The sequence below is a fragment of the Girardinichthys multiradiatus genome, chromosome 17 (assembly GCF_021462225.1).
Source record: "Girardinichthys multiradiatus isolate DD_20200921_A chromosome 17, DD_fGirMul_XY1, whole genome shotgun sequence".
NCBI classification, from domain to species: Eukaryota; Metazoa; Chordata; class Actinopteri; order Cyprinodontiformes; family Goodeidae; genus Girardinichthys; species Girardinichthys multiradiatus.
The window spans coordinates 27,375,630-27,396,010 of record NC_061809.1 but is presented as its reverse complement, the minus strand read 5'-3'; the positions used below and the strand labels follow the sequence as shown (position 1 = coordinate 27,396,010).

General features: G+C 40.5%; 1 protein-coding gene across 5 annotated transcripts in view; it reads right to left on the bottom strand.

The window, feature by feature from the left end:
- Positions 1 to 241: 241 nt before the first annotated feature.
- Positions 242 to 20,381, bottom strand: part of LOC124883040 (thyrotropin-releasing hormone-degrading ectoenzyme-like) — a 344,041-nt gene continuing 323,901 nt past the window's right edge. For all 5 annotated transcript variants that reach the window (XM_047389881.1, XM_047389880.1, XM_047389882.1 and 2 more), the window contains 4 exons: positions 12,874 to 13,041; positions 6,257 to 6,397; positions 6,084 to 6,165; positions 242 to 3,815 (listed from right to left, as the gene is read on the bottom strand). In XM_047389881.1, the coding sequence (XP_047245837.1) occupies positions 3,663 to 3,815; positions 6,084 to 6,165; positions 6,257 to 6,397; positions 12,874 to 13,041 (544 nt within the window). In that variant the 3' untranslated portion in view covers positions 242 to 3,662. The remainder of the gene's footprint in view (positions 3,816 to 6,083; positions 6,166 to 6,256; positions 6,398 to 12,873; positions 13,042 to 20,381) is intronic.

Genomic DNA, 20,381 nt, shown 5'->3' with positions numbered 1-20,381 from the left:
TGGGCTCTATTTACTAATTAGGTGACTTCTAACCACAGTTGCTTGGACTGTTTTTTATTCATGGGTATCAGTCAAAGGGGGCTGAATATTTTTTTTATTAGCACTTTCCTGTTTCAATGATGTTTTAAAGACCATAATACACTGAAATGTGGTTTAAGTCAGCTATGTGGCTGCTGAACAAACTCACCCCACTGGAACATTTTCATAAGTGTTTTGGTTTTTGAGACAAACTGAGTCCTTGTTCAGGGTCACCGTTTTTTATTTTTAAATGGTCCAACACAAGAAACCAAAACAATGTAAACAGGAAGTAGGACTGAAGTGTTGCTTGCAGCTTCCTGTTTCCTTCAGAGTTCAATTGTGCACCTCCATCATCATAAATACCATATTTACCAACACAAACAGTTTCAGATTCCTCCCTTTTTTAATATATCATGTTGGTATCATTTACAGTGTTTATTTTACATGTGGTGTGTTTTCATACTTGTAAACCAGATTTCCCTGACTGGACATTTATGGTTGATAATGCACACAGTTATTAGCTTTTTCACATCAGCAATTATCACAGCTAACAGTGCCATCATCTTTCTCCTGATGCAATTAAAGTTTTTAATAACCAGACTCTTAGTTAGCTGTTTTCATTCTGCTGTTTTCCTTATCATTGTCATCTTCATCACACACTCACACAACACTGGACACAGACTGTATAGGAGGAGGCAGGCCCGTTAATTCATATATGGCTCAGTTATGAACATCAAAGCTGGATCAAACAGCAGAGGAACATCTCCCAAAAGTGTCTTCAGTTTGACAGAAATTCTCATCCTTCAAAGGTCATGTCCCAAAAGACTTCTGAGGTTCTGCAAATGTCCATCATGTGTTCCACTGAGGAGATTTTGGAGTTAAGACTCACCACACATTAGAGATCAGTTGCAAGGTCCAATCCAGCACTGTTTTCCGGAGCAAAATAAATTGTACAATCTGTGTTAAGTTCCTCACATTCTCCATAATGTGTCCACAGAATCCACCGTTGGTGAAGACTCTTAAACAACTAGATATGTCCAACGGATTGATGTGGGCTTAAATGTTTTAAATCCACCAAACTACAAACCCAAAGCTGTCTAACAAGCCCTAAAGTCCTGCGATTTGGTGCTTCTTACCGCCCAAAAAACATTTACGGTGCACACAAAAACGATTATTATGTACCGGTTGTCCTTCAAATGAACACGAGGTCAAATTCCAAACTTTGTGAGGTCTATCAGGGCATGGTCTCACTGTAAGGTCCAAAAGGTTTTCCATACTGGTGTCCAGTCTCTTACACAGTCTGTAGAAGACCACCTGTGATTCATCGGGTCAACATAAGAAATGCTCCTGTAAAAAGCCACATCGTCTGCATATAAAACAGCACATATTTAACCTGGGCAGGATGAACTCCAACACAGCTGAGTCAGCGGATTTTAGTCTCCATTTTAGGACAGAAAAAAAAAGAGTTGACAAATTTTTGTTGTTGTTGGTATTATGCTTCGTCACTTCAAAGATTGGCTGATTAGAATTAAAATCTGAAGTTTTGGAAATGCAATTGGACCAGATTAGCTTTAGATCCTGTCAGGTTTCAGGGATCTACTTGATACGCTGCAGGTCACTTCCAGAGACATTTAGGGTCTATATAGTTTGAGCTCTTTAGTTCTTCTTGTGTAAGTTTATGTAAAACCTTCAAAGCTGAAACTTGGAGATTCTGTGCATCAAATCTGTGTTTGAATGAATAAAACCTCAGCCACTGATTATTATCTGGAGATGCAAGACTCTGCAGTAAGGGATGGCTGATTAAAAACCATCTCAAACTATTCTCCGTTTTTAAAATTACCTTGTTCTATTTGCATCATTTCTTTTGAAGGGTTTTAAATTAGAATTAGAGGCTCTGCAGGGTCATGAAATCCCAAAATCACAGCAGAATTACTGTTTCCAGCAACTTCAAATAGAAAGACGTCAATCATTTGATTTGAAGCAACGGAGCAGAAAGCAACTTGGTTTAAAACTGAATGAGTTAATACTGATATGACTGAACAATGTCCATGTTTACTTTTCAGCTTCTTTCTGTTATTGACTCACATATTCCTTCAGGATCTGATGCATTTGGGATTTTAACATCTCAGGTAAACATTTTAAACTTATAAACTGAAAATTGATCTCTGCCTTAAACAGAAAAAGACTGAAATTTTAAACCTTAATGTATAATTAATAGGTTTGTTGTAAAGTGCTGTTGGACGGTGACACATCAAACGTTTACAAACCGTTATTTTTTTTCAACCTGCTAGAATAAACTGTCTAAAAGCATCGTGTTTTATTTTGGAGCAATTTTTGTATTTTTCGTTGAAATCTTCAAACATTCTGCAGCTCATTAAAACAAATGACTGACCAGAACATTGTCGCTCATCAGAGAACAATTATTCCTCCACATGTGGGGCTTTCTGTGGTTTGCTACTAAATGCTCAAACTGCTGTCAACCTCTTTTTATTTTTTATTTCTCACTCTGAGGACGTTTCTGAAGCAACAAAAGCTTCAAACTGTTGAAGTTTTTGCTGTTAAAATTCAAGCAGCGTCGGCCTGAATGTTGTGAAAAGCTTATGGTTCAAACAGTGTTAATTACAGGAGTGATGGACGTGCTGAAGGCTGGGGGGGGGGGGGGGGGGGGGGGGGGGGGTTTGGGGATCTTCCTTCAGCCGAAAGCTGGTTAAACTAAGCAAACAAGTAAAATTTTTAAACTGATGTGATATGCTACCCAGAACAAAAAGGTATAAATGCTGTTTGCATATAGTGCTTTCGGGTTAATTTAATATTACATTTTTTTTGAAAGGCCCAGTCTGCTTTGATTGGTCAGCACCAGTGATCTGATGATTGGTCCCTTTTTTCTGATTGGTCAGCTCCATTACCAGGGTTTCCAACTTTGCTGCTATATTTTACGAATTTTTAAACCCCTCTGGCAACTCTTTTTTTTAAAAAGCAACAAACCTAGCATTATTTAACTGATCACATCGTTAAATTTAGGAACATTTAAATTTTTTTAGAAGATTCTCTGAACTGATGCTGTACCCTTACCATAATGCCACCAATGTAGATTTTGGGGCATTATAGTGGGGCTACAGCAGCATGGTAAATAAAAAGAAGATATAAAAAGAAAATATCACTTGCATGGCTAAAGTTTCATTAACCTCCAGATGTTTACAACCAGTTTACATTCTCTTAGTGGAGAGCAGTAAAAATTAAGCGAACAGCTAACGGTTTGAAGGTATAGAGTGGCGAGTTTACCATAGAAAAAAATCACAAATGTGTTGGTCCAACATTCTGGGTTTCTTTAAATTCTGAAGTTCTAGATGTTTCTGGTGGTTCTATATGAAGTTGATTAATATAAAATCTGAGGCTAGCTCACCATTACTGGATCAACCTTTGTTACGTTTTCACAGCACAGTTTGACCACAAAACGGCTTCATGTTGAGAAATAAAGTTTCCACCATGGATGAACACATTAAACGTCTTTTAAAACAAAACCAGTTCAGAAACCAGCCTCTTAACCAGTCAGGCCAGTTTGGTTGTTCTGACTGCGTCCGTTGGCTAGAAGTGCATAAGTTCAGCAGTCAGATATAGCTTCACTCCAGCAAGCCGGCGCAGGGTTAGCCGAAGGTGGAACCCGGAGATTTGCGGAGCCATTGGTAGAATTGCCGCCGATGTAAGCGGTGCCAGCGGACGTTCCCCTCAACGATCTCCAACGCTCGCGCCAGCGCAGGCCCCGCCCCAACACCGCTGGACTGGATAAATTCCTTTAACTGGAGGAGATAATGGTGGGACGACAAGGTGGGAACCAAAACAGAAATGTTAAAAAGCACGAGCTATTGGTTTAGTGAAACCCGGCAGTAGCTAACAATGACTTCAATCAACCCAGTAAAACTGTCAACCAATAACAGTTTGTAAAGTAATTATATTTAGCTTATACATTTACAAATCCATATAATTGTGCAAAAAATTGTTACATGTCGTGTGTAATTTTATTCAACAAATGTGTTTACATGTTAGATTTAAATATAAGAAAACGTTTAATTTACTGAATGAACTGAAACCCAATAGTGGTATACTTTCTGCCAGTAAATAATTAAGCAAGTACAGCAAAACATGGCATGATGGTGGTCAAGCATGGGGGTTTCCCGCTAAAGGTACACACTAATTCAGTCTTAGACACGATCTGGTGTTTTATGACGGCCTTAAAGATCATTTTCAAGCACTGAATACTGTTTAGATGATGATTATGATCTAAATCACTGATAATAGGTGAACACTGTCTTTATCTCTCTGCACTCTGATCCTTTATGGAGAATACACCACACAGAGGAGCAAGTTTTTACTGGACGAGGCGTTTAATGAGACATAACGACATGGGTCTCTGACCGTGGAAGATCAAACAGTTTCTTAGCCGTTTTATTTTTTCACAGAACCAGTCCAAACACCAGTTCTGATCAAGCACTGGAAAGATTTTGGCAGAAAACCCCAAATTGTGTGACAGTAATTTAAGGAAAAGCATCTGAGAAGATGAACTTTTTTTATATGGAAAGAGGAATAATTCAACTTGCTTTATGTCAAAGACCAAAGAGAAAACTTGGTGTTTGACAGCTTCATTGGAGCACAGAAGGAAATCCTTCCCTATAAGTCTCTTTACTTTGAATTATTTGTTAACTCTGCACTCCCTTCCCCCTCCACAGTTTCAGTTTCTATTTACTTTTGCCTTCCCTTTCTCCGTTTTGCTCCCCAGAGTGATTCACTCGAGACATTTGTTCAGATCTGAAATAAAAACCCCACGTCAATCTTTTCCTTTGTTGAGGTTTTGTATCCAGGCGTCCCGAGGGAAATAATGATGTTTTGTTTGGAGGTTTCGCTGACAGTCAAGGCCATTCAGAGACTGTAATTTGTTACCATAACAACAGGAGTACAATAAAAAAGGAAAGGGATAGGTTTCACTCAGAAACACTGTTAACCTCTCATCTTTAATGTTATTTCTTCCTCATGTATTCAGTCAGGCATCTCTTCTTTTGTCTGAATAAACAGGTGTACCAGCTGTGAAATGACTCCACATAGAATTGATTAAAACCCATTAATCCAGCTTTACCTATTCAGATTAATCAACCCTGAACATAAAATATTGATGTGGTGGTGAGTCTCAGGAGAATGTGTTAATACGCCCTGAATAATTGGTGTCTCCGCTTTCCTAATGGCCACAAATAGCATGCTTTTTCAAGTCCTGCCTCTTCATATGTAGTCCTACTGCAGTAGGACAGGCTTTATATTTGATTAATTGGTAATAAAAGGTACATTTGTCCTGGTTTTAATCCTTTGGTTCATAACAGGTTTGCCTAACCTCACAGCAGCTATAGCTGTGGGGGTGGGGGAGCAATATTGGCTGTTGGACAAAAAAAGATCTAAACCAAATAAACTTTGACTGGATGGATGGATGGATGAATTTCTTTCAGTAATTTCTTTTCTGTTGCCATATTTCTTCAAATCTGCTTTTCCAGTTGGATGGATGACAGTTGGATGAATAAACAGACAGATGGTGCAACATTTACACAATGGGTCAGTAAATAAAGCCTGAAAACATATTTCTATTCTCCATAATTGTTTTCCATATTTTTCCAGACCTGTCTTTTCAGAGAAACAGAATTATAGATGGAGAAATAGATTGCATCAACATATAGACAATCAAATGGAGATTAAGATCTGAAAATATTATTTTTCCCATGACCAAATTTATTTTCCCATTTTTCTCAAGATCTGGAAAATAGATCTTTCCAGACCTTTTAGGAACACAGCAAACCATTCAATACTAGGCCCTACCATCAGTCCAACAGCAGGGAGTCAAAGCTTAAAATGTTAATCTTAAGTCTAACAGTTTCTATTTAACTCAAATGTTTTCAGAGGAAAAATTAACTAATTGTTATTTATCATCTCTGCGGGAAACCATATTTGATTTTAAAGTTTATTAATATGCTAATTGTCAAGAAAATCCTTGCAGGACAACAGAACCACATGAGTCTTTCTGTATTCACCTCATTGAGTTCTCGCTCTGTGTTGAGGAACTCTGTGACTCCTCCGATGAGCTTTGAATTCATAAACAAAGCTTCACCATATCTGGACAAAGACAGCGACAGTGTTGCATTTAGAGGGATACGGAGTAACACAACTGTAAGAACTAAGCTGGGAGAAAGTTCTTCTGGCTCACCGGGCATTCAGGATGTCCCACTTGTCTCTGAAGTATTTCCAGGCCAGATTCCGACCCTGAGGGTTTCGGCCAACGTGGATGATGACGTCAATCACATCCTGCTCGGGAACCAGGTCTGAGGTCAGAGACAGGTTCAGTAACCTAGAAAGAACAAACACAGGAAGGAAAACATAACAAAAATATTTATAGCAAAAGCTAAATGTTCACCAACTTTTAACAGCTTAGCTTTTACCATCATCCATCCATCCATTAATGCTCATCTAAAACCTAAGGACATTAGCTTTAGCAGAGATTAGCAGATCTTCCTCTCTCTCCAGTTCCAGCTTATCCACAGGACCACATCTAAAGCCACATCTAGGAAGACATGTCTGTTAAGTAGACACCCCCCTGAACCACCTCAACTCACCCTGCAGAGGAAGCTATCTTCAGCCGCTTGAATTCACCGTCTCTTTCAATCCACAATTGTCCACCACTGGTGATTGTAGTTAAAGGTTTGCAAAGCAGATTGACCAGTACATTGGAAGCTTCAATTTGGGCCCAGCTTTCCTTACACTACAACAGACTGGGACAGGTTCCCATCTCTGCAGAAACTGCTCCAATTCACCTTTCCAACTATTGCTCCAGTCAACCACCTTTTAAAGGGACAAAACAGGTCACTCTTATATCTTCCTGGAGGATTAACACACAAAACTATTGTCCATTTCAGGTTTTCCCCTCTTAGGGTCTTTCTGAGTTCAGTGTCAATGGAGAAAAATCCCTTGAAAAGAGTAGAAATACTGGGGTCTGATTCTGAAGCCAGGTCTGGAGGGTAAACTCATGAGTGAGGGCCTGGGAGCTGGACCTTTACACATGTTATCCAGCTGGACAGCCACTAAAAGAGCTTCAAGGGACCACCCTGCTGTAAAGCCATTTCACAGTCGACCTGTAATGTAACAGTGAAGCATAGATTGATACTTGACAATCTTGCACGCTCATGCCTTTCAATATGATGCAGATCAGTGGCAGATCAACTGCCTGGACCTCGACCATTGGGGGAGTTGGGGAGAAGGAAATAATCACATGTATTACAAAATTACCGCAGGGGCAGGGTGGATTAAATTGCACCGATTTAAAGCCTATGGTAGCAATGAAAACACCATCTGTGCGTCCAGTTTTGATAAATAAAACTTCTCTTATTGTGTGATCGGCAAAAGATGTTACCTAAAAGATGTAAACTAAAACATGTCTTAACTTATTGTAAGCATGGGACCTAACAGAATTAAAAAACACCCTTAATTTCATTAAAGCTAGAAATAAACATGGGGCTTGGGAACGAAAAAACAATGCAATATTTATTACATTGTGAAACTCTTGCAGCAAGGTTGCAAGATTGTATGCTAGCCACTTTGTTGAAAAGGACTAGCTAGAGGGTCTCATTACTCGCAAATTATAGTGACAAAGGCAGTGGTTGCAAACCAGCAGAAAGAGTTCATATTTGACTCCTAAACCTGCTCAGTCATTCATAGAAAATGGAATAAGCAGCTATTTATATGTTTCCACTAAGGTAACGTTCAAGATACCAGCGAAAACACAAATCATCAGGGTAGAAATGTACTCCAGAAAAAGGTCCTGGTAGGTAGATTTACCTTTGGACGGTGCTTTGTGTACTGAAATAATCATTATTCAGTTTCACAGTGTAAACACTGTAAAAAGATGTACTACAAGAACAACGACTTTTAAACCCCCTCACAGCTGTTTGTCCCAAAAGGTTTGCCTGAACACAAACGTGAGTCTGCAAAATTACTTGAAATGTTTTATAGTTTCCCCTTACGAGGTACTTAGTAGCGACTCTATAGTGTAGTTTCAATGTCACAATCAACAGTTATAGTTTGACTGCTGAAAAGAAACATTTCTTCAACTCTCAGCTGCTGAGCGAGACCTCAGTCAGTATGACGGTGGTGAGAGGAAGAAGGGTACATTGAAAGTTTAGGCGTTTCTTCTAAGCAAACATTGATTGGTTTGTTCAACTGGTTCCGTTTTCCCTTAATTTCTTTCTGTTTTCCCTCTTTTTTCCTTACTTCCTTACAGCAGTTGCATCTGCTGACTTGACAACCTTGTTCTACAGAAGAAAAGATCACATTAAAACAGCCAGGCCTGATGAAAGTTCCAGGTAAAAAATGTTCCAGGTCTCTTTTGAGAATTGCTCTGATTCAGACCAGCTTTCCATCAAAACAAACATCTACACTGAAGAATGACCTCCTCATGAGTTTATTTTCTATACAGAAGAAAATGCCTCCTTCATGGAGTGAATGAAGACTTTGGTCACGTTGGGCAGGGACTTTTTAACCTTCGGACACACAAACACGGCTGCCAATCTGCAGAGTTAGAGTAGGAAAAGGTCAAGTTGTTGGGTGGAAATTGATATTTTCTAGCTGTGTCGTCAGAAGTCCCTCTGGTCAGGGTTCCCGTCAACCCATAAATCACTTTCTGAAAGGACACACCTGAGCTACAGTAATCTGATTACTCCAGGCTGCAGCTGGCTGACAGAACTATTTCACAAACACAATAAATAACATGTTTTTTTTGGGTTTTTTTTATGTGGGAGTGAAAAAGTTCAGAGTTTTCTTTCACTTTCCTCTTCCCATTTCTGTGTTTTCCTGTTGGTTTGGTTTCTGCTGCCGTTTCATTAAACCCTGAAATCAATGTTCTCTCTTTTCCCACAATCCCTCTGTGCTGAAACCATTTCCTCTATGACCAATCAGCAAGCTTCACGGCTGCGCCTGTCGACTTGTGTGTGTGTGCAGAGGTGTGTGTTTGTGTACAGCTGATTGGATAAGGTTTACCTGCACCAACACACACACAATCAGGCAACAACCCGCTTCACTGCACAGTGTGTGTAACATCCATCTTCCACATATTTCTGAACAGAAAAGCTGCGGTTAACCACTGATAAACACCCTGACGTTGGCACAGACACAACTAAAGCTGGATTTCTCTGCTTTAAGCTCATTCAGTTTGCTCCATCTTTCCTCAGAAGATCACAGGAAGCAATCTGTGGGCCTCAGCTTTATTGAGGTCATGCTGTAGAGCATCCTGTATGAGAATACAGCTGCAGCTGAAAGATCAACAAGCACACAGATCTGACCTTTCACCTCATTTACCTGCTGTCCTCCAGGTACCTTCAAAGTAATCTTAAGGGGGACTTTTAGATTAGTCACAACAACCCAGATGGAGTCCTGAAACTTTTAAATATTGTGTTTTTAGGACACTGAAGTGATGTGATCAAAGATTATTGTCTGAATTGCTGCCAAAGTATTTGCACCCTATAGATTGCTGTTGTTTTTATGTTTTTGGTCACATTTAAATGATTCAGGTCAAACAATTTTAATATCTGTCAAAGATAATATGTTTAAATACATAAAACAGTTTTCAAAAAATTATTTTATTTATTGAGGGGAAAAAAGCGAAACCAACCTGGCCCCCTGTGATAAAAGTTCTCACTCCCTTGCTTAAATCATGAATTAATTGTGATTAACCAGATTTTTTGGAAAGTACTATTTGATTACTATTTGGAGGGGAGTTCCTGTCTCAAGTGGAGGAGTTTAAGTATCTCGGGGTCTTGTTCACGAGTGAGGGAAGAATGGAGCGAGAGATCGACAGAATGGGGGCGCTGTGCCGGTCCGTTGTGGTGAAGAGAGAGCTGAGCCGAAAAGCGAAGCTCTCGATTTACCGGTCGGTCTACGTTCCTACCCTCACCTATGGCCATGAACTTTGGGTCATGACCGAAAGAACGAGATCCCGGATACAAGCGGCGGAAATTATCTTCCTCCGTAGGGTGGCCGGGCACTCCCTTAGAGATAGGGTGAGGAGCTCGGCCATCCGGGAGGGACTCGGAGTAGAGCCACTGCTCCTCCACATCAAGAGGAGCCAGTTGAGGTGGCTCGGGCATCTATACCGGATGCCTCCTGGACGCCTTCCTCGGGAGGTGTTCCAGGCACGTCCCACTGGGAGGAGGCCCAGGGGACGACCCAGGACACGCTGGAGGGACTATGTCTCTCGGCTCGCCTTGGGCTCCCCCCGGAGGAGCTGGAGGAGGTGTCTGGAGAGAGGGACGTCTGGGCATCTCTGCTGAGTCTGCTGACCCCGCTACCCGGTCCCGGATGAAGCAGAAGACGACGAGTACGAGCATGAGTACTATTTGATTATCCACACCCAGCCCTGATAACTGTCACATCTTTAGAAACAATAAAACACTTGAGTTGAACCTATCTGACAGCATGAGAAACTCAAACATCTATCAATCTGGAAATGTTTACCAAGCCATTTTTGAAGGCTTTGCGACCACAGGGAAACACAGTGAGCGCTATCATCCACAAAACGCAGAACAGCGGAGGACCCAAGAGCTGCCAGCCTACCAAAAATACTCCAAGAACATTAATGTCTCATTCAGGAGGGTCACAGAAGAACCAAGAACAACATCTAAAGCTCTAGTAAGAAAGGAACTGGGCAAAAATGGCCCCCATTGGAATTTTTCCAAGACCAAAACCATTACTGACCCAAAAGTTAAAAAGCACACCAGCAAGTCACCCCTTAATGGTCCAAACGAATAAACAAAATTAGGGTTATGGAGTGGCCTAGTCAAAGTCTGGTCTTAAATCTAAGAGTGGGCAAAAATTCTTCAACAGAGAAGTAAAAGACTCATTGCCAGTTATCACAAATAGTTGATGGCAGATGAGCTCATCAAGGTTGGATGACCCAGTTATTTGGTTCAGAGGGAAGTTACTTTATCACATAGGTGCAGGTCGGTTTCTCTTAATGAAAAACAAATAACCTAAAAGTCGTTTTTTCTGTTTATTGTGTCCTGATATGAAATGTGTTTGATGATCAAAAACAGAATAAATTGGTCTGTTTAGTTAGTGTTTCCGGGATTAATTTCCCTGATTTTAGTGATCATGAGCCTGACTAAGAGCTGTTTGCGTTTAAAAAGGGAAAACAAAATTAATCTAAAAAATCACAATTTTAGTTTTTGTTATTGAACTCTGGGCCCTCTTTAAATTAATGATCACAACATCACAAACAACTCAAATCTAGAACTTTTTCAGCAGTTATGATTGTTATGATTTTGTCAACTGTACAGTACAGCTTTGTAGCTACAGCCGATTCATATTCTGCTGTAGCTCAGTGGATGTTCAGATGCTCTGACAAGAACTTCCTCAGTTTTACAATCAGCCATTTTTATTCCCTCTAGTGGTTTTGGAACTGGAAAGTGTCTATAATGATCAGCAGCAGGGATAGGGAGATTATTTGGTAGAGAAAACGGGAACAACAAGTTTCTTGTGGTAAAGTGCTAAACTAACAAATATTTTGATGATCAAACTGGGAGAAACGTTGATTTTGAGTTGTTTTAAACCAAGATGCTTCCTGGTCTTAGCAGCTGTTGGCTTCACTCCTACTTAATTTCTGCAGATTCTCCAAACATACAATACAGACCAAACGTTTGGACACACCTTCTCATTCAGAGTTTTCTTTATTTTCATGACTATGAATATTGTAGCTTCACACTGAAGGCATCAAAACTATGAATTAACACATGTGGAATTATATACTGAACAAAAAAGTGTGAAACAACTGAAAATATGTCTTATATTCTAGGTTCTTCAAAGTAGCCACCTTTTGCTTTGATTACTGCTCCACACACTCTTGGCATTCTGTTGATGAGCTTCAAAAGGTAGTCACCTGAAATGGTTTTCCAACAGTCTTGAAGGAGTTCCCAGAGATGCTTAGCACTTGTTGGCCCTTGCCTAGAGGTTTGTCCGCTGAGGCTGGTGACTCGGATGAACTTATCGTCCGCAGCAGAGGTGACTCTTGGTCTTCCTTTCCTGGGGCGGTCCTCATGTGACCCAGTTTCTTTGTATCACTTGATGGTTTTTGCGACTGCACTTGGGGACACTTTCAAAGTTTTCCCAATTGTTCGGACTGACTGACCTTCATTTCTTAAAGTAATGATGGCCACTCGTTTTTCTTTACTAAGCTGCTTTTTTCTTGCCATAATACAAATTCTAACAGTCTATTCAGTAGGACTATCAGCTGTGTACTGTACCCACCTCCTGCACAACACAACTGATGGTCCCAACCCCATTTATAAGTCTTGATTTCCCACTTATTATACCTGACAGGGCACACCTTTGAAGTGAAAACCATTTCAGGTGACTACCTCTTGAAGCTCATCAACAGAATACCAAGAGTGTTTTTTGTTCAGTATATAATTCCACATGTGTTAATTCATAGTTTTGATGCCTTCCGTGTGAAGCTACAATATTCATAGTCATGAAAATAAAGAAAACTCTTTGAATGAGAAGGTGTGTCCAAACTTTTGGTGTGTACTGTAAGTCCAACTCTGACTGCTGTTTGCTGTATGGACACATACACATATTTCCTAATCAGCTTTTGAATGTTAATAAAATGCTAGCGTTTCACAAAGCTCAGTAAATAAGGGCTCTGTATATTAACCACACATGATCCCACAATAAACAGCGATCAGAGCCAGTACCCTCAGATCAATCATATTGAGTAGGATGGCTTTGAAAACCCGTTTTGTTCTGAGGTGAAATGATCCGGAAAGAGCAGTGGTGGCATACCTGTTAAGGAGGAAGGTGTTATCAGAGCAGGTCAGGGCCTCCAGCAGAATCTTCTTCTCTGAGACAGCGATGGTCGAGTGAAACTTCATCCAGATAAACTCCCACACGTCCTCATCCATCAGGCTGACCCCGGTGCAGTAAACTATGTCTCGGATGTTAGGAGGAATCCTGCAGATGTAATGGGCAAAAAAAAAGTCATGAGGCTGAGAGAGGCTTGGTTCAGACATGGGAAACGTAGAGCATGCTGATAAGGGTTGGATTTGACTTGTGTGAGGGAAGAGGAGCAGGAGGAGGGTGAGTGTGGACCAGGAAAAGTAATGAAGCTAAAAGCCCTGATAAGACACCTCCTCAGGATTAACTGGAATGCTTTCTGGGTGCTAATTTTTCTCCTATCAGGAAGCTGCACTGAAAATTCTTCCCTTGCTTCTCAGCTGGACAAGAAAAACAGGTACAAAATGTCTTTCTCAGAAACTGTGACTTTAAAGATTGCGCAACTTGTCAGAAATGTATGTCTTAGAAAAAAAGATTTTTCATGTCTTAAGTAAAAAAGGTCAGCAGTGTTTAAGCAATCACAAACTGGATTATTTGGGAAGCCAGATGTCTATGAACAAGCGCGTCATTGTGCGGAGACAGAAAGTCAGATCCATTGTCTTTTAGAAGATCAAATTAACTTTTAAATTTCTTCAAAAAGTAACATTTCAGTAATTCAATTGAAATCCTATCTTGTCCCAGTTAATTAGCAACTTTTTCTATCACACTTTTTCCTTCCACTCAACTTTCCAATAATGTGCTTAGATCCAGCTCTCTGAACAGCCAGCCAGTTTAGCAATGACCTTTTTTCAGCTTACCCCCTTGTTTAGGGTGTCAGAGACTGTCTGCTGGACAGCTATGAAGTCCTCAGTCTTCCCCATGATTGAGTAAGCCATAACTGTTTTTAAAATTATTTTTTTGTAATATTCTAATTTTGGGTTTTCAAAAGATGGGAGCTATAATTATCAAAATTAACAGAAACTTCTGGCTCAATTCTATCTGCTCATATGAAATCAGGATAATATGGACTTCAAGTGGTGCAGCGGTAGAGAAGGAGCCCCACGTATGGAGAGTTGTTAGTCCGTGACATGGCCATCGTGGGTTCTAACCCAAACCTTGGGACCTCTTCCTCCCCTCCATGACGGTTCCTGTCTGAGAAATGTGAATAAAGGGCATTTGTGCTGCAAAATCGGTTCAAAATTCACAAAAAAAAAAAACCCAAAGAAATATGTAGTGTCACTTTTATTGCTAGTTTCAATTTGTCCAAACACTGACTTGTGGGAACGTGTGAGTTTAAAAAATCTGGAAAGTGTTTTAAAATAGATTTTTCTCACTAAAACAAAAAAAAAAAATGTTGATGTGAGAATAATACATGTAAGCTGCAGCCTCATTATTCATGTTCAACTTGCTTTCCATCTGTGCTTTTTGGCACGATTTTTATTCCCAGTAAAAGCTTTAAAATCCGAGTAAACTGGGATTTACAGTGGATGTGTTGACCAACAGGAGCGCTGGTGTCACTACAGGTAACCAATAAACTCACAACACACACACACCCATACACACATAAGCAGTATGATCTTGCAGTCAGGATAGCTCACTTAGTTGTGGTTCCTGACCATTTAGTTCAGTTTCACAGATGTTTTGAGTGAAGGAAATGGTCATAATTTCACTCTTCTGAATATAATCTTCTAATAATAAACTGGTAAAGGTTTGAGTTATAGATATTATTAGAGTTAGGCATGAATGCATTAACTAAAAAGAATTAAAGTCAGTATAAAGTCCTAATATAGGTAGAAATGCAAACCAGTGTGTGTGTGTGTGTGTGTTTGAGAGAGAAAGAGAGCAGAGTGAGAGATGCAGGGACAATTGAATTTTTTTACCGACCTGGGAAATCTTTTTAGAGATGCTCCACTTAAAAGCAACACAAACAGGGGCCAGCTTCCACATTCTGCTGACTGTGGCAGAAACGGTTCCTCTCTGACAACAGCTGCCAAACACATGAACTCCACCTCTGCTGTTATTAATGTGGGAGTGTTTAACCTGCTCTTGTTCCTGAATTTCCATCATGTCCAGAGCCTCTGCTAATAAAATCAAGAGTGATAATGTGATGTTTTCTTGTTCACAATGTGTGCTGCATCACTCTCCCTGGAAATCTCCAGATGGCTCTGATACCATTAGCTTCCACACTCACTCTGACTCTGTGTGTGTGCTGCAAACAGTCTGCAGAGGATGTTTCATGTCCTGAAGCTATTTTGCCTGAAATATCTCGTCCATCCTCTGCATCAAACTCCCACTCTGACAGTAAACATGCCTCTGCAGCATCTGCTCACTCTGTCGGTCGGTGCGTCTGTCTGTCTGTTGGACACTGCTGTTTAAGTGTCACTCTGGCTTTCCTAAAATTACTGATAAAACATTTAAAAGATCCAGCAGAGAAACACCAGCCTGGGCTGGTGGTTAAAGGTGGGGCTGTAGGTTGGCTGCTGAGCTTTGAGACATGTCAGGAGACTTGTTTCAGCAGCCAGACTCAGACATGAAGAGGTTTTAAACCACCTTCAGGAGCAAGAACTCTTAGTTGTTTTCTCTCTGAATTTTCTGTTTCCAGCATCATTATGGAGGAATTTTGGCCCATTGTTTTTCCAGTGCTGATTCAGTTCATTGAGTTTTACAGACACTTGTCTCACCACAGCTTTTCAGTCCAGCTGAGATTTGGGCTTTGACTGGGCCATTGCGACACTTTTATTCTTCTCTCTTTTTAAGTCATTCTGTTGAAGACCTGCTGTTGTGTTTAAGATCATGACCCACCTTGGTCCAAGCTTCAGGTGTCAGACAGACGGGCTCACATTGCACACTAGAATACTTTGGTACACAGAGGAGATCATGTTCCAATCAGTGACTGCAAGTTTTCCCAGGCCTTGTGGCTATAAAATCAGCCCTCCACCATCATGTTAGACACTATGTAGGAGGTATTTGGTGATCTTGGTCAAACATCTCTGCTTTGGTCACACCTGTCCAAAGAACATTGCTCCAGAAGTCTTGCAAACCTAAGTTGTGCCGCCATGATAATTTTCTTTTTATTTTAAAAGAAACTTTCTCCCTTCACCCTTCCCAACAAGTCATATCTATTCACCATTTATTAAAAGTTTCCTGTCATGAACTTTAACCTTTAACCTGCTAACTGAGGCGTGTAGAGTCTGAGATGGAGCTTTTGGTAATTTCTCCGAGATGTTATCCACCTACAAATACAGGTCCTTCTCAAAATATTAGCATATTGTGATAAAGTTAATTATTTTCCATAATGTAATGATGAAAATTTAACATTCATATATTTTAGATTCATTGCACACTAACTGAAATATTTCAGGTCTTTTATTGTCTTAATATGGATGATTTTGGCATACAGCTCATGAAAACCCAAAATTCCTATCTCACAAAATTAGCATATTTCATCCGACCAATAAAAGAAAAGTGTTTTTAATACAAAAAACGTCAACCTTCAAATAATCATGTACAGTTATGCACTCAATACTTGGTCAGGAATCCTTTTGCAGAAATGACTGCTTCAATGCGGCGTGGCATGGAGGCAATCAGCCTGTGGCACTGCTGAGGTCTTATGGAGGCCCAGGATGCTTCGATAGCGGCCTTTAGCTCATCCAGAGTGTTGGATCTTGAGTCTCTCAACGTTCTCTTCACAATATCCCACAGATTCTCTATGGGGTTCAGGTCAGGAGAGTTGGCAGGCCAATTGAGCACAGTGATACCATGGTCAGTAAACCATTTACCAGTGGTTTTGGCACTGTGAGCAGGTGCCAGGTCGTGCTGAAAAATGAAATCTTCATCTCCATAAAGCTTTTCAGCAGATGGAAGCATGAAGTGCTCCAAAATCTCCTGATAGCTAGCTGCATTGACCCTGCCCTTGATAAAACACAGTGGACCAACACCAGCAGCTGACACGGCACCCCAGACCATCACTGACTGTGGGTACTTGACACTGGACTTCTGGCATTTTGGCATTTCCTTCTCCCCAGTCTTCCTCCAGACTCTGGCACCTTGATTTCCAAATGACATGCAGAATTTGCTTTCATCCGAAAAAAGTACTTTGAACCACTGAGCAACAGTCCAGTGCTGCTTCTCTGTAGCCCAGGTCAGGCGCTTCTGCCGCTGTTTCTGGTTCAAAAGTGGCTTGACCTGGGGAATGCGGCACCTGTAGCCCATTTCCTGCACACGCCTGTGCACGGTGGCTCTGGATGTTTCTACTCCAGACTCAGTCCACTGCTTCCGCAGGTCCCCCAAGGTCTGGAATCGGCCCTTCTCCACAATCTTCCTCAGGGTCCGGTCACCTCTTCTCGTTGTGCAGCGTTTTCTGCCACACTTTTTCCTTCCCACAGACTTCCCACTGAGGTGCCTTGATACAGCACTCTGGGAACAGCCTATTCGTTCAGAAATGTCTTTCTGTGTCTTACCCTCTTGCTTGAGGGGGTCAATAGTGGCCTTCTGGACAGCAGTCAGGTCGGCAGTCTTACCCATGATTGGGGTTTTGAGTGATGAACCAGGCTGGGAGTTTTAAAGGCCTCAGGAATCTTTTGCAGGTGTTTAGAGTTAACTCGTTGATTCAGATGATTAGGTTCATAGCTCGTTTAGAGACCCTTTTAATGATATGCTAATTTTGTGAGATAGGAATTTTGGGTTTTCATGAGCTGTATGCCAAAATCATCCGTATTAAGACAATAAAAGACCTGAAATATTTCAGTTAGTGTGCAATGAATCTAAAATATATGAATGTTAAATTTTTATCATTACATTATGGAAAATAATGAACTTTATCACAATATGCTAATTTTTTGAGAAGGCCCTGTAGTCTTCCTCTTTAGAATGATGGACTTCGGTTAGCTTGGAAATGGAATTATAACTCTTCCCAGATTTATGGGCAGCAACAGTTGCTTTTCTAAAGTCACTGCTGATGTCTTTCCATTTTGGCATTGAGTGAACACTTACCTTCATGCTCCAGAGCAGCAATCTACCTAAAAGCCCTGCTTTCATAGAGCTGCTCACACTGATTATGACCAGTTAATCAATGCATTTGATCAGCAGCACCAGGCTGATTCTTCCCTTCAAAAATCCTACAGAAGTAGCAACAGTGTACTTAATTCAATTAAATTCAGTTTATTTATATAGCGCCAATTCACAACACGTCGTCTCAAGGTATTTCACAAAAGTCCGGTACATACATTCCAATTAATCCTAACCATTGAACAGTGCAGTAAGATTCAGTTATTTATCCAAATTGGATAAAAAGTTTTTCTGTCTAAGGAAACCCAGCAGATTGCATCCAGTCAGTGACTTGCAGCATTCACTCCACCTGGATGAGCATGTAGAGACAGTGGACAGTCACTGGTGTTGACTTTGCAGCAATCCCTCATACTGAGCATGCATGTAGCGACAGTGGAGAGGAAAAACTCCCTTTTAACAGGAAGAAACCTCCAGCAGAACCAGAACCAGGCTCAGTGTGAGCGGCCATCTGCCACGACCAACTGGGGGTTTACTTACTTTTCCATTTTAGTGGAATCTGTTATATGTTTCCATTTGTGATTAAACTGATATAGTTTTGTGTTTTTGGTGTTTTTAAGACTTCTTATCTCTGTTTCTTAGTTTTCCTGTAAAACAGTTTGTATTACCCTGGCTATGAAGGGTAGCATACAAATAAACCAGGCGATCCAATTGGTTGTGATCAGTGTTGCTGTTTGGGGGGTAAGTACTGAGGACAATAGGACAATGAAGAAGAGCTAACTCATGTCTAAACAATGAAATGATCAGGAATTAGCGTTGGATATCCTGCACATGCTTGACTGACTGACTGTGCAGCTGTGTATGGAGACGCCCTGACAACTATAGGAGAGAATTTAATGTTTAGTGGGTGTACCTCGATTTCATATAATCTGTTTAGATGTCCTGCTTGTGCTGTAAAAAGGGTGTAAGCCGCTAATTAGACTTAGTTGTAGAACTCAGGGGGCTAATTTGATAACTATTATTAAGCTTTGCAAAAAACATTCACACCTCCTGGAGTTTTTTCCACATTCTGTCACGTTGCAAAGACAAACATGAATTTATTTTATTGGGATGTTATATGACAGACAAACACAAAGAGGTGCATAATTATGAAGAGGGAGGAAAATAACACATTAAATTTCTGAAATGTGTGCTGTCTGCAAACCTACCCAGACATGGAAATCCACCTAAACTGACAGGCCTGGCAAAGAGAGCATTAACCAGACAAACAGCCACAAGGCCCCTGGTAATGTGGGAGCTGCTGAGTTCAAAAGCTCTTAGCCATGTAGGGACGCAGCAAGCATGTGGAAAAAGACGAAAACAGAACTTTGGACCTATTAGCAAAACTGTTACAAGCAAAACTAACAACATCTCCACATGGTGGTAGCAGCATCATGCTGTAGGGACGCTTTCATTCAGCAGGGACAGGGAATCTGATCAGAGTTGTTGAGAAGATGGAAGGAGCTAAGTACAAGTCAATTCTGGAAGAAAACCTGGTAGATGCTGCAGAAGATCTGAGACTAGAGCGGAGGTTCACCTTTCACCAGGACAACCATGCAAAACATTCAGCCAGAGATACGGTGCGATGGTTTTATCAAAGCATATTCAGATGCTACAATGGTCTAATCAAAGTCTTTGACTAGACTTAAAAACCGATGCTCTTTATCCAGTCTGACTTGAGCTTGAGCTGTTTTGCAAAGCAGAATGAGCAGAAAGTTCAGTATCTAGATCTGTAAAGCTAGCAGTGGCAATCCCCAAAAGACCTGCAGGTGGAACTGCAACAAAAAGTTCTTCAAAGTGTTGACTCAAGGGGCCTGAATATAAATGAATGCATATCTCTAATCCTGGCTTCTCTCCACTGGCTCCTGGTCCATTTAAGGATTGATTTTAAGGTTCTATTGACTACTTTTAAAGCTGTAAATTGTCTTGCCCCGTCATATTCATACAATCTTCTCAACATGTCCACTGAGAGCTCTCCAGTCAACCAAAATATTCTACCCTCTCATATATGTTGAATCTTTTAAATTTGTCCTGAAAACATTTGTTTTCTTCTTGGTGTTTGACTGAAGCAGGACTATGATTTATTTGGGACCCAGACCCAACTAGATCTGATAGTTCTATGTGGTATTTGTCATTTCATCTACTTAATTAGTTTGCTGCCTATTTTGATTTGTTGTATACCATTCTGCCTGACTGAATTGCAGGGTACTTTGCTCATCTTCTGTTGGTTTTAATGTGCTATATGAATAAATTCACATTGATATTCACCTTATCACTCTGGTACAACAACATGACACTGGATTTCCAGTGAGAACTGCAAATAGATAAACCAGTGTGCCGTCACCATCTATAGCCACAGATAAAACAGGAGCACAGACTCTGTATTAAAATGGATACATTTAAACCTAGACTAATTTTTCTATAGAAATTATCCA